General features: G+C 37.3%; 1 protein-coding gene across 3 annotated transcripts in view; it reads left to right on the forward strand.

The window, feature by feature from the left end:
• Positions 1–8,636: 8,636 nt before the first annotated feature.
• The window catches only part of RNLS (renalase, FAD dependent amine oxidase), a 259,728-nt gene continuing 254,072 nt past the window's right edge, over positions 8,637–14,292 (forward strand). For all 3 annotated transcript variants that reach the window (XM_081075145.1, XM_081075144.1, XM_081075146.1), the window contains exons 1-3: positions 8,637–10,819; positions 11,596–11,701; positions 12,300–12,442. In XM_081075145.1, the coding sequence (XP_080931271.1) occupies positions 10,468–10,819; positions 11,596–11,701; positions 12,300–12,442 (601 nt within the window). In that variant the 5' untranslated portion in view covers positions 8,637–10,467. The remainder of the gene's footprint in view (positions 10,820–11,595; positions 11,702–12,299; positions 12,443–14,292) is intronic.

Here is a 14,292-nt window from a genome sequence, read left to right on the forward strand (position 1 = left end):
TATTGACCATAATGTCATGCTGATTATTAGAATTAAAAACATATGTATAGACCATAAGTGATGATAATTCAGCAATAAGTCAGTCTTGTTAACACCATAGTTTAAAAATCAGAAACAATATTGAACATTCGTATAACTGGTGATGGTGAAAATGAGGTAAGTGAATTTTTCAGATAGATGAATCTGACACTTTAGGTAAGAGATTCAATACACGCCAAATTGTTTTAATATTTACTTTTAAATATTGACTATTTTACTTTTAAATGTTTGCCTTCTTGCACAGAGGTTACTAAACAACAGTTTATATTTTGATAGTTTAAAGTCATTAACATGACAAATAGTAGTTTCTCCCTTTTTGATATCAAGCTATCTCCTTGCATATATCTTCTCTATTTTTTCCCCCCGAGTTCTGAGGAGTCAAATAACCTAAGAATTACATATCATATTATGAGTCAATAGGTTCTGGCACACCACCCCTTTTATTTTCCTCTTATTTAATAATTTTCTGGGATCCTGATTCTAGATAACTTAGCAGCTGATGAGAATTTGGACCAAAAGTCACATACATGGTTAATAAATGTCAGTGAAAATATCTATGCAAAACAGGATTAGATTGTTATTCAAGACACTTTTTCAAGTAGGAAGCAGATTGTCCCTCTAAGAAAGTGATACCCTTCAGCCTAGAAAAGACAAATTTAATATTCACTTTTATTATCAAATGTCCTTTCCTAATTCTAAAGTAGAAAAAGTAAGTTTACATAAACAGGTTTACAACACCATGTCAGAGAATTATGTTAGGTCTTAGGAAGTTTTTTCTGAAAGTTAAGTTGTTATGCATTAGATAGACGCATTCATGGTGTAAGGAGATGAAAGTCCTTTTCCAAGTTGTCTTTAAAGACAGAAAGGCTTTTCTCATTTTTGTGTGATTCTTAAATTTAATCTGTTCTAAATGCAAAAATATCAATAACTTTTTAAAAATTTAATCTGTCCTAAATGCAAAGATAAGTTATGCTCTCACTTTGATCTTAAGATGGATATCCAACTTTTATCTAACTGGAAACAAAGAAAACCTCAAACAACTTTTCTTTTTACAATCAACTCTGTGACTATAGAAGATTATGTGCCGTTAAAGCAGGGTGTAATCTTCCAGGGCACTGCTATGCGATTCTTGTCACAATTCTGCTTTATTTCACTGGAAGCTTACCCAAAATCCTTAACTATATCTATAAACTTTAAACTTTAATTAAGGAATATTAGCAACAATCTTTTTTGCCATATCAGTAGCAGTGCACTGTGAATGGCCTGTTAAAATATTTCCTCTTGTCTTGTTTGTTTCACAATGAAATCAATAGAGGCTGAAGTTCATATTTAGCCATCATATCAAAACTACAGAAGAAAAAGAAGAAAAATATACTTTCTAACATTTGAAGAATAAAGAATAGATAAATGAATAAAAGCAATTTTCAACTCGCTTTGGGTAATATTATACATGGTATAATGTATCTAGTCAATAGAGCCTTCTGTAAGAACACAAAGCCAAGGAAATAAAATAGACACAAGGCAGTCTTATAAAGAAGGTGTCTATATGTTCTAAATACAGTGAGGTGGACTAAATATATAGGTTACAGAGTGAAAGAGTAGTTAAAGGAAAAGTGGGGTTAGTCAATAAAGGTTACTGCTGAAAAAAGAGAAACAAGGTCAAAATCAAATGAGTACTCTTTAATTTTCAAGCCAAAGCTTACCTAAATTTTTTATGGTCTCTTGAAAGCCATGAGTTGAGAAAAATGACTTCTATTTTATTCAAAAAAAAAAATGTTGAATACACATAAAATAAAATCAGACATTACTTGATTTTATTTGTACCTGAAAGCTCAGAATTCTTTGGAATTTGATTTAGGTACAAGTATTTCCTGGACCATGCAGCCCCCCGGCTGTTCCTCATCCACACATCATAACCAGCATCTGCCCTAATAATGCCCAGGCTGCATTGGGCACGTTGGAAATCCAGCTGCCAGCAGATATAAGCAAACCATGTTGCAAGTATACAACAAGCCTCTGAGTTAGAAAAAAAAATGTAGAAAACTATTTAAATTTTTTTTATAATATCTATATAAATATATAAGCTGAAATTCAGTCTCTTAATACATGATAATTTGAAGATTTTTTTAAAAAAATGTATAAATAGAGTAAGTCATTAATGTTTAATCCCATTACACATCAGGGCTGTTTAACACAGCTCACTAATGAATCTCTTTCAAATGACCAAGTGGGCAATTACGTCATCTCCACTTAAATATATAAACTTTAAGGATATCAAATATTCAAGTATCTAATAGTAATTTGGGCACTTACATATAGTGTTTTAAATACTATATGACATAAAATATTATACTTATATGATTTTCCCACTTTTCATTTCATAAAACAATTTTATAATCACATTTATGAGACATATTCAATATAGGTGCCATCATTAGAATCATAGTATTAGTCACCAAACAGCATTCCCAGAGCCCTAACTTATACTTCCAAGGGTTTTGAGAAAGAACACCTTTTGAATAGAGTAAGGTGTGCTCACTCGTAACTTGGTTTTCAGACCCCAGGTTGTCATTCCCACAGAATGCACATCATTATCATCTACTGAAGTGATATTGTTGGTGCCCCCACATAAATCCCACTAAACTGATGCTCCTATTCTCCAGCTGCTGTGGTAGCTGCTAACTGTAGCACATTTGGCATTACTGTCTAAATGGGCAGTCCCATACTGAGGCAGGAAGAAGACAACCTACACTTTGACCAACTGATGACACAAAAGGCCTCACTCCCTTGCTTCAACGTTGGACCAACTCTGTTGTATTTCATGTTCAATACATCACTAAGGAACCAGGCTAAAACTAGACTTCCGGTCAGACCACATATCTGCTTAATTCCTTCCTCTGTTCTGTTCTGCTTCCTCTATTACCTTTTTCCTGAGATTCCATCAATAAATAATGTGCACTCAAATCCCTGTTGCAGGCTTTGCTTCTAGAGAATTTGACCTAAGAGTTACTACTAAAAATGATCAAGGAAACAGACATTTATAGATGGGATTATGGAGCTGGATTATTTGCTGGTTGGCTGGCATTGATTCTAGGTGGAGTACTGAAAGAACCTTGCATGTTGTAGCACTCCATTGGCTAAAAGATTTACATTTTTTTATAATGATACAGGAAAGGGATGAATGGCTTACATAGAGTATCTAACAGTTAACAAGTACAGGGAAATATAATTTGAGGTCTGGGGAATTGGGTAGCTGTTGCTAAGTGCCAGTGATATTTTAAAGAGAGAAAATTACAGGTTCAGGGCAATCAGTCACCAATTTGAAGCAACGTGTGAAAGTCATAAGAAGTCTGGCAGAATCTAAACACCCTCATCTTCTATACCCAGAGGGCAAACTGATGTGAAAAACAAGGTCAAGACCTAATTGTAACAACTGTAGAACTTCAGGAAGGTGGAATTCTTAGCATTGGGAAGAACCCATGCCATACTCAGTGCCTTGATAGTGAAGTAGGATCCTGAGAACCGAGAAGAGAATATCTGCGTAGAAGAACTTCAGAAACTTGAATCCCAGATTGTTTTGAACTCACTGGCACTACAGAAGTGACCTGCTCTTCTTTATTAGGGAATAATACCCCTGACTTAGACACCTTTCAGAACAAGGCTTCCTCTCCACAAGACCCACCCCAATCCCTTCCTGGATATTCCATCAGTAACTACGGTTGAGTTCTAGCATGGCTTGACTGAAGAAGTGTTGGGCCTGCTGAGGGAGAGGAGAGATTATACATGAAAGGAGCTACAAAATCTGGCTAATATGTATATAGCAGTAGGAACTGGGAGAGTATACATGGGTGTTGGACCAAAGGTGAGATACACACACACACACACACACACACACACACACACACACACACACACAGGCTCTGACAATTAAGTTTATGAACTTGTTGCAACTATGTTGCTAATCTTTTTTGATATCAGAAGGATTATTTGTTATGAATTTGTACCAACTGGACAAGCAGTTAACCAAGTCTACTATTTGGAAGTGCTGAAAAGGCTGCATGAAAAGTTAGATGACCTGAACTTTTCACCAACAATTCATGGCTCTTGCATCACGACAATATACCAGCTCACACAGCACCATCTGTGAGGGAGTTTTTAGCCAGTAAACAAATAACTATATTGGAACACCCTCCCTACTCACCTGATCTGGCCCCCAGTGACTTCTTTCTTTACCCGAAAATAAAGGAAATATTGAAAGGAAGACATTTTGATGACATTTAGGACATGAAGGGTAATACGACAGCTCTGATGGCCATCCCAGAAAGAGTTCCAAAATTGCTTTGAAGGGTAGACAAGGTGCTGGCATGGGTGCATAGCTTCCTAAGGGAAGTACTTCGAAGGTGACCATAGTGATAGTCAGCAATGAGGTATGTCGCACTTTTTCTAGGATGAGTTCTCAAACTCAATAATCCAACTATATATATATATATATATATATATATATATATATATATATATATATATATATATATCCTGGATATAAGCCTGGTAAAGGGAGAATTTGTTCAAATGGGAGCACACTCCAAAGCACAAGATTTAACACAATGACAATGGTTCCTGAGGTCAATTCTGATAGCCTGCAGAGATTTTTTTGGAAGCTTAGAAAATTCCAGAATTGCAATAGCAGATTGTAAAGGAAAGGATAAAAAGTCTTAGATGTAGCATACCTCAATTTATTAAACAAGACCAGAATACCCATCAACTGATTAATGTACCTTGGGAGAGCTTAGAGGATATTCCATTTACCAAACTGGAAAAAAAACACACAAAAAACACTGGTGAGGAAACCAGCAGAATCTAAAAGCTCATAAGTAGAGAATTTCCGCTTCCATTTTGAGATATACTGAAAACTGGAAGAAGTATCGCTCCTACTCTTATAACAAACTAGGTTCAAATTCATGACTTAAAAAAGAAAAAAAAAAGAAAACTAACCAGAGGGCTGATATCACAAAGCAAAAATCTGGCCTCAAATCTGAAGACAGACTTGTGTTTGCAGGGAGAGAGGCGGGGACACAATAAGAATAGTTTAGGTAGAATGATTAAAGAATGAGTGAAGGCCAGGTATAGGTGAAGCCTCTAGGTGCGGTAGAAATTGGGAAAGTCCATATCTTCCTGCAAGCTCTTTCCCATGAACCCTACGTGAAACTCACAGAAAAGATTGTAAAGAGTCTTACAAAAATGTTTATTGTGGTGCAGACCTGTGAGAAGAAACAGCAGTTATACAGGAGGGACAAAAAAACTCTCCTCTAATCCTTCCCCTCTTCAGCTTTCCAGAATAATACTCAATCTGTGTGTGGGTGGGTGGGGGGCGGGCAGCGATAGGAAGGACACAAACACAACACAGAGTACACTAACCAACCAAGTGCTTAGGGTGACTCAACCAACAGATGTCAGCCAAACACTGTTTTTAGTCACCCTAGTGCTGTGCAATGGGCTCACAAGGAGTAGCCATTGATGGCAGAGATGGAGGCTAAACACTGGCCCATCATTATGGGCCACCTTACCAAGGAAGACCTAGCTACTACTAGGGCACTCAGTATGTCTTACCCCCCTGCAAAAGAGATTTCACATGGTATCTACCCTCAAGGAGACCAACCAGCAACGTGGAGACAAGTTTGGTACATCAGACCCTCTCTCTCCTGGAAAGGCAACAATTCATTTTGACTAGGATACACATTTCTGCTATGATTTGCCTTTCCTTCCACACAGGGTCACAGCCAGCACCACTATTCAAGAGTTCACGGTGTGTCTGATCTACCTACACAGGACCTCGTGCCCCTATAACATTACCTCAAGTCAAGGGAACCACTTCAGGCCAAAGAAGGTGCATTCATTGGCATATGAAGGCAATGGAAGGCCACTGATCCTATCTCATAACTATCATCAAGAATCTGCCTGCATGACAGAGCAATGAAACAACATCTTGAAGCCTCAGGGAGATGTCAGCTGGGAGATGACATCCTGATACTATGGGTGCTATCCTGCAGGATTCATTATACACCTAAACAAATGGCTATAATACATTGCTGATTCCCCTAATTAGTAGAATACGAGTTTAAGAAGGAAAAAAAAGGGGGGTGGGATTAAGGATCCCTATGACTCCCAGTGACTTACTCAGCGATTTGTACTTTCTGTCCTTACAATGTTAGGCTTTATAGATCTAGAGATCCTGGTTCCCGGAGAGAAAACGCTTCTACCAGGGCACAGTAAATATCTTAATAAACTTGAAGCTATGACTGCTCTCTGGTCACGTTGGGATCCTCATGTTAGGAGACCGGGAGGCAAAGAGAGGAATTACTATACAGGCAGGAGTAATTGGCCCTGATCATCATGAGGAGGGAAGGATGCTCACATATAATGAAGTGGGAAAAAAATATTTGGCATTGAGGTGATCCACTGGGGCATTTTTTGTTACTCCAATGCCTTGTAGTAACTGTACATGTACAAGTATAGCAACTATAGCCTGTTATGGACATAGTGTCGTTAGGGATGAGGGTTACCACAGCAGGAAAGATAGGTAGAAGGGAGAGGACTCTACAACGGGTATTAGAAGTGGGAATTTATGAGTACCGCGTGTAGTGTTAGGATCAGCTGCATCAGCAGATATAGTGATTTGCCCCACTAACCTTCCTCTGGTAAATTGTCCCAGAAATTCTGACCAACTAGAATTCTGGAAAAGCTGCACCTGGATGACATAACCTTAATGTGAAAAACAAGTGGATCTGACTAGTTCCAAGGATGCACTCTATTATTTAGGTGCCCCACCTAGATTTCCTTTAATAAGCAGGTGGATCATTCTTGTAGTTCTGTTAAGTGTTGCTTTCTCCTGACAGTATTCCATCAATAAATAACGTGCACCTGGAATCTGTCTCAGGCTCTGCTTCTAGAGAACTCGAAGGCATTTACTGTACTTTTAAAATCTTTAAACTTTTTATTATAGTATTTTCAAAATTAGACCATACCTTGAGGGATAATTACTATAATTATGTTAAATCTATGTTCACATTTTCTGCCTAGTAGATGTGACCTTTATAAGGATCCAAAATTACATTGATTGAGGTTGTTTCAAATTAATGTCTTCTCTGAAATGTACTTTAATGTTGAAAATGAGAACCAGAGAACATGACCTATAATATGAGAAAAATTCTTTTCAGGTAGAAAAATCAAGAAAATAGAAAAAAAAAAATACCCACCCCAAACCTGGCTTTTATTGCAGCAGTTAGATGAATAAGCAAAAGTAATATGCTACATATATTGCTAGTAAGACGCAAATATAGGATTATAACTCTACTGACAAATTCTACTTCATTTTTTTTTTTGCACCTCACTCTGCTGCTAATAATGTACCTATTATTGGAATAAAGAGCCATGATGCCTTTGCTATTATTAGAGGAGAGAGCCATAAAAATAAGGGAAAAAAGATTTACCAGCCCTTCAATACTACAGAATAATGTTATTATGTTTCAGAGTATTTCTAACCCATCATTCTACAAATTCTAAAGAATGAACATGTATAAATAAAGTGATCCACAAAGAAAAGCTGGGGGTAACAATTTGTGTTCCACCACAACTTTAAAATCACTGTGAACAGGAAGCCAGTGGAGAATCAGATTCTCTTCTTCAGGCATGTAGAGAGATATGTGAGAAGTTAACTGTGCACTAACTCTTCAAATTCTTTTCTTGCCCTAAACTCACTGAGAAGAAATGGAAGAGTGAAGAACTTCAGGCCTCAGATAGTCAGCAATTTATCTTAAATTGAATATTGTCTGAATTATCATTTTTTGTCTTCCCATAAGGGATTTTACAAAGGCCAAGGATATAACCATCTTCAGTTACAATATCATACTCTTCATCTGGGTAGCCCCAGTAGGAAATAATTTGACTCTAGATGAAGAAAAGGAAATCTTTCAGAATAAGATTGTTAGCCAATTAATGTAACCTAGTTAATCTAATTTATTAGTGTAATAATGAACCTTCCTATTCTCTCTCAACCACAGGCCTATATATTTTTACTTTCATTAACTTACTGACTCATTCAGTAATAAATATTTATAAGTACCTACTAGGCATCTGTCTTATACACTAAAAATTTATGGACAAATTAAAAATAAATAAATAAAACCCCTGCTCTCAAGGATACATCTCAAGAACTAACTCATTTTTTTCTAACTACTAATCATTTATACCTTTATTTACAATTTTAAAATATATGTTCACCCATAAATGTCAGCATGTCTATGCATATAGCTAAGCTTATATTTAAGATCTTATGTATGTATGTATGAATGTATGTATGTATGTATACAGAAGAGAGAATTTATAAGTCTTCCATGGAGGTGTGGATATATTTATATATATATTTTCATCACAGAGACAAAATAAGGGTAAATGGGAGACTGAGCTATAGAATGGTAGGTGGGGAATATTAGTTGACTCATATAAAAATATATGAATACAGAGATACACATTTGACTGTAGATCTGCTAAATAACCCCCCCTCCAAATTGAATAAGAACATTGACAGTTACTTCAGCAGCTTAGCATTTAATTCCTAGAAACTTGTAATAATATATTTGCTTCATGGTTCACAGATCGTCGAAATCAAAAGATACCATGAGTAGTTCCAAGAATTAGGATGAAAGGCATCACTTTGAAAATGTACCACATTTGGGATCTACATATAAAAGGAGATGTTAATATGATATTAAAATTGCAGCAACTAATATCATTTGACTGTTTAAATAATTCTGTCAGGTAAGGAATATTACCATTTTCAGATGAGAAAACTGAGGCTCTGAAAAATTAAATAATTTGTCTAAAGAAAAACAATGTATAATTGGCAGCAAAGACTCAGATTCAGGCCTGCTTCATTCCCCAAATCCATGCTTTTCCAACTACCCTATCTTGTAGCACAAATTCCCTCTTTAAAGTTTCCATTATGGTATTGTTTTGCCCAATTCTGAGAGCTTTATCATATATTGCAAGTTAAGTGATATCTGGATTAATGATGTATCAGTATAGCAATAGAAAATCTGAGCAAAATAGCAAAAACCTTGATCAAATTAACTTTTATAGACTATAACACCACAACTGCGGAATATTCTTTTTTTTCCAAGTGCATGAGGAATATTCTCTAAGAAAGACCATATGTTGGCCATGAAATAATATTAATAAATTTCAAAAATGTTAAAATATTGCAAAGTATGTTTTCAGGCCACATCAGAAATAGGATGTGAATACCAATATGTAAAAAACAAATACATACATATATATATATATATATATATATATAGAGAGAGAGAGAGAGAGAGAGAGAGAGAACAGGCTCAAACATTTAAAGTGCAAACAGTGCACTTATGAATTTATGAATAACCCAGGGATCCAGAGAAGATACACCAAGGAAAAGAATATTTTTGACTGCGTGATTAGGGCAGTACACCATTTCTAAATGAGTTGGAAATAATTGAAACAGTAGTTAGATACCTTGTTCACATAACAAGTAGATAGGAATAAAAGGACTTTTGTTAAACAATGTCACTCAACTTTGTGAAATCTTGACTTACACATCAATAAAATAATGACGAGTAATTTTTAAAGATGAAGACATAGAAGTCTTTTGAACACCCCTCTTCCCATGGACACAATGAATGAACATATGGAGCAATTCCCTCTGAAAGAGATCCAGAAACTAGTCGAGTGACTTCTATACATCTGGCAAATGAGAAAATGCCCACATCAAAATGGACAGGAAGGCTGGGGCACACTCTTGCCATAAATTCTACCTGGCACAACACTATACAGTGGAAGGGAAATTCACCAATTTCACCCTAATTGGTGAAAACTACAAGAAAGATTTTGGCTTAACTCAAAGAACATATTTAAGGAATAATTTTAAGTAGATACATCTAACAACGGAGCAAATTCCTGCAGGAAGCAGTTTTCCAATTGAGAAGTCTTCAAACAAAAACTGGATGAGCACCTAATGGGGGATATTGCAAAAGGAATTGAAGTACAACCCGACAGAACAATCAGCTGAAATACACAAAGCCCAAGGGCGAGTTTAAGAAAAACATTTCCCTGATTCCAAAATCGTTTTCTGTTCTGTGAAGGGCGGCCATTAAGGCAGTGGCAGAAAGCTTACGCTGGTGTCACTGGCATGTTCCCTCCCGTCCCCACTTTTACAGTTAGAACATTAAGAGAGCAACGGTTCCACCAGGCAGAGACAGACAGTCACCCTGCAGTCACGCTGGGCTGGGTCTCAGCTGTACTTAGCACCAGCGCCGTGGAGAGGCGGGTTCTCACACTCTAACCGACGTGATTTCCAGGCTTTGCTAGGCGAGGGGCAGGGCGGAGTTTGCAGCGTATCTGATGGGGACAGCGGGTGTTAGAAGCCGGCTTGCGGCCCACAAACCCAGGGGAAAGCCGAGGATTCGCAGCTCCTTTCAACGCCGGTCGCCTCCGCTCTGCCCCCTGCAGGCCGGCCGGCGGGAGTGCTCAGGCGACAGGGGGCCTGGAGAGCCGGGCCCGGAGACGCTAGCTCGGCCTCCAGCGGCCCTTGCACAAACTGCAAGCCAGCCAGTGTCGCCGTGGAGATACCGGGCCATGGCGCGGGTGCTGATCGTGGGCGCCGGGCTGACAGGAAGCTTGTGCGCAGCGCTGCTGAGGAAGGAGACGGCCCATCCTTTGCACCTCGCTGTATGGGACAAGGCTGGGGATTCAGGTGGGTCGTCTGATGGCCGAAACGTGGAAAAAGAAGCCGGCGCGGACCTTGGTTTTTAAGGTGGCGTGGGCCCCAGTGACCAAAGTCTGTGCAGAAAACCCAGCAACTCCGCTCCCAGCGTGGCCCAGCCTGCGCCGTGTGCGCCTCCTCACGTGACTGGAGACTTCCGCCACCCGGAGAAGGCCAGAGTAGGGCGAGGGTGGGGGTGGCGACCCGTCTTGGGTGGCGGCGGGGTGACAGTGTCCGGCACGCACTCCAGAGTGAGGCCCGAGTCTGCCAAGTTTGGGCCTAGCGCTGTTATGGATAAATGTGTTTTCATTTTGGCCTGTCTGTGCCTTCGCAGCTTTCTCCAGGTCGTGAGGGTCCCAAAGTGCCCGCTGACCAAGACTTTCCGAAGATCTAGTTTACAGAATCCTGTTTTTCTCATGCATCCTAACTGAAAGAGTGAAAGCATTCGTTGACGGATTCATTCTGACGTTTCATTAATTAGTTTATTTTATCCATCCATTCATTCCTTTCATTCTAATCAGTAAATATATGCACAGGCACAGCGCTGAACACTGTTGCATTATTCATGTGTCCTTTTAAAAATATATCTCACAATCAGTGACCAAATTGTCTCAACCAGTACCTGACAATGTTAAATGACAAAGGCTGCAACTTAGAAATGTTTTCTAACACAACTGTAAAGTAATCCATTAACACGGAGTGAATAGCATTAATTGCAAAAGGTTCATTCCAATACACTAAGATGTTTTCCTGTGGATTCATTTTAGGGGGAAGAATGACTACTGCCCGCAGCCCTCATAATCCACAGAGCACAGTTGATTTGGGCGCACAATACATCACCTGCACTCCTCATTATGCCAAAAAACACCAAAGGTGAGTAAGTTGAAAGGAGTAGAATCAATCTCACCAGTTGTTTGATGTCAAAAGATATAAAACATCCATGTTTAACAGGATTACATTTTGCCTCTTTGTAACATAGTGAAATTATTGCGATATTATCATTGTTGATGGTATTACAAGTAAAAGGTTAACCTGAGTAAAGTGGGAAAACTATGATACGTGCCATGTAGGGTTGTTGTGAAGGTCAGATGAGATGTTACCTGGAACATAGTAAGGGCTCAATAAATATGAATTACTATGTTGGTATAGAGGAAGAGGACAAAATAGCTGTGATGAATCAATCTTAACCAATTTCAAGTTGGTGTACTGAATACCTTTCTGTTTATCTTCACTGACTTTAATTTTGAAATGTACAAGAAATGGCTAATGTCAGCAAAAGATTTATGGATTTTTCAAAACATTTCTATTTTTCATCTCAATTATATTTTAACACAAAACATGCTGAGTTTGACAATCATATGACAGTTTCTAGTTATGTAGTATACAATTGCTAAGAATTCTTGTAAGAGAATATAGTTTTTTAGAGCTTATTATAGTGAATAATTATGTTATATATATTGATTTATTTCAGTTTTTATGATGAACTGTTAGCTCATGGCATTTTGAAGCCTTTGACCTCTCCTATTGAAGGAATGGTGATGAAAGAAGGAGACTATAACTTTGTGGCACCTCAAGGAGTTTCTTCAATTATTAAACATTACTTGAAAGAATCAGGTGGGAATAGGATTTTTCTGCCTTCTAAAATTAGCATTTAAAAATAAAAGTTATGTACATAATTAAATATTAATACTATCTGTTTCTTCGGGAAATCTTAATAGACTATCATGGACTGAATCACATCTTGGATCTGTTTTCATATCAGCAAATTCAATATGCTTTGTTTTTTTCAATGCTTGTCCAGTATTACATGGTAGATGTGTACCATCATTTATTTAACTATTAACTTTCTGGTAAATATTTAAATTGTTTTGGAGGTGTGGAATTATTTTCTTGCTTATACCAATTTTGCTTCTTATCTAACCCTGGCACACTTTTGTAAGCATATCTGTAGGACTAATTCCTAACAGTACAATAGCTGTGTCAAATGGTATGTGCATTTTTAATTTAACTGGGTTGTGTCATCTATTTTTCTTAAAGAATATCTCATCATCAATAGTGAATGAGAACATCACTTTCCACACATCTTGGTATCTTATGAAAAATTTTAATTTTTGCCAATGTGATAGGTTAAAAAATTATATCTCCTTATGTTTTGATTTATATTTACTTAATTATGAGTGAGTTTATGCATCTTTGTTTTTTAATCAACTCTGCATTTTTTTCTGTGAATGTTCATAACCTTTGCCCATTTTCTATTAGGATTTTCATTTTTTCTTTATATATTTTATGAGTGTTTTGAAAATGGACTTTTTAAAAAATAAATGATTTAGACACAAATCACAGTTTAGTGGTTACCAGAGGGTAAGGGGGGATAGGGGATGGTAGAAGAGGGTAAAGGGGGTCAAATATACGGTGATGGAAAGAGAACTGATTCTGGGTGGTGAACACATAATGCAATATATAGATGATGTATTATAGAACTGTACATTTAAAACCTATGTAGTTTTGTTGACCATTGTAACCCCAATAAATTTTAATAAAAAATAGATGATAAATGATCTTGGATGATAAATGAATTTTTTAAGCAGAAGTAGGCTTCTTGATGAGTCATAGTGCCAAATTCAAGATCACTTAAGAAAGGTATAGGCTGAGAATTTGCTTTGTTTCATAAGCTATTTCTAGAATAATTACTGGTTTAGTCTTCTTCATCAAATATTACTTATTGAGAACCCCAGGAATCCCTGATACTGGGGATGGGAGATATCGGTGAGATTGAATATACAGAATGAGAACATAGTAAATACCATTCTGGGTTAGACCATTTTTCTAGGATTCAGTCTATAGAGGTATATTAGTCAGGATTTTCCAGAGAAACAAAACCAATAGGATAGAGCTATATATACGTGTGTGTGTGTGTGTGTGTGTGTGTGTGTGTGTGTGTATAGATAGAAAGAAAGAAAGAAAGAAAGAAAGATAGGTAGGTAGATAGATAGATAGATAGATAGATAGATAGATAGATAGATAGATAGATAGATAGATAGAAGGATGGATGGATGGATGGATGGATGGATGGATGGATGGATGGATGGATGGATAGATAGATAGATAGGTAGATAGATAGACAGACAGATAGATACTTATTATAAAGAATTGGCTCATGTGATTATGGAAACTGGTAAGTCTCAAGATCTGCAGGGTGAATTGGCAAGCTAGACACCCAAGAGAGTCGATGGTTTAATTCCAGTCCAAAGGCCTCAGAACCAGGACAGCTGATAGTATATAGTTCCAGTTCAAAGGCTAGTAGGCTTAAAACCCAGGAAGAGCCAATGTTTCAGTTAGAATGCCAAGACAGGAAAAAAAAACAAAAAAAAACAAACAAAAAAAAAAACAGAAAGAGTTCTTCATTTATGGGAGTGTCATCCTTTCTGTTTTATTCAGGCCTTGGACTGATTGGATGAGCCCCA

Source organism: Rhinolophus hipposideros (genome assembly GCF_964194185.1).
Source record: "Rhinolophus hipposideros genome assembly, chromosome: 15".
NCBI lineage: Eukaryota > Metazoa > Chordata > Mammalia > Chiroptera > Rhinolophidae > Rhinolophus > Rhinolophus hipposideros.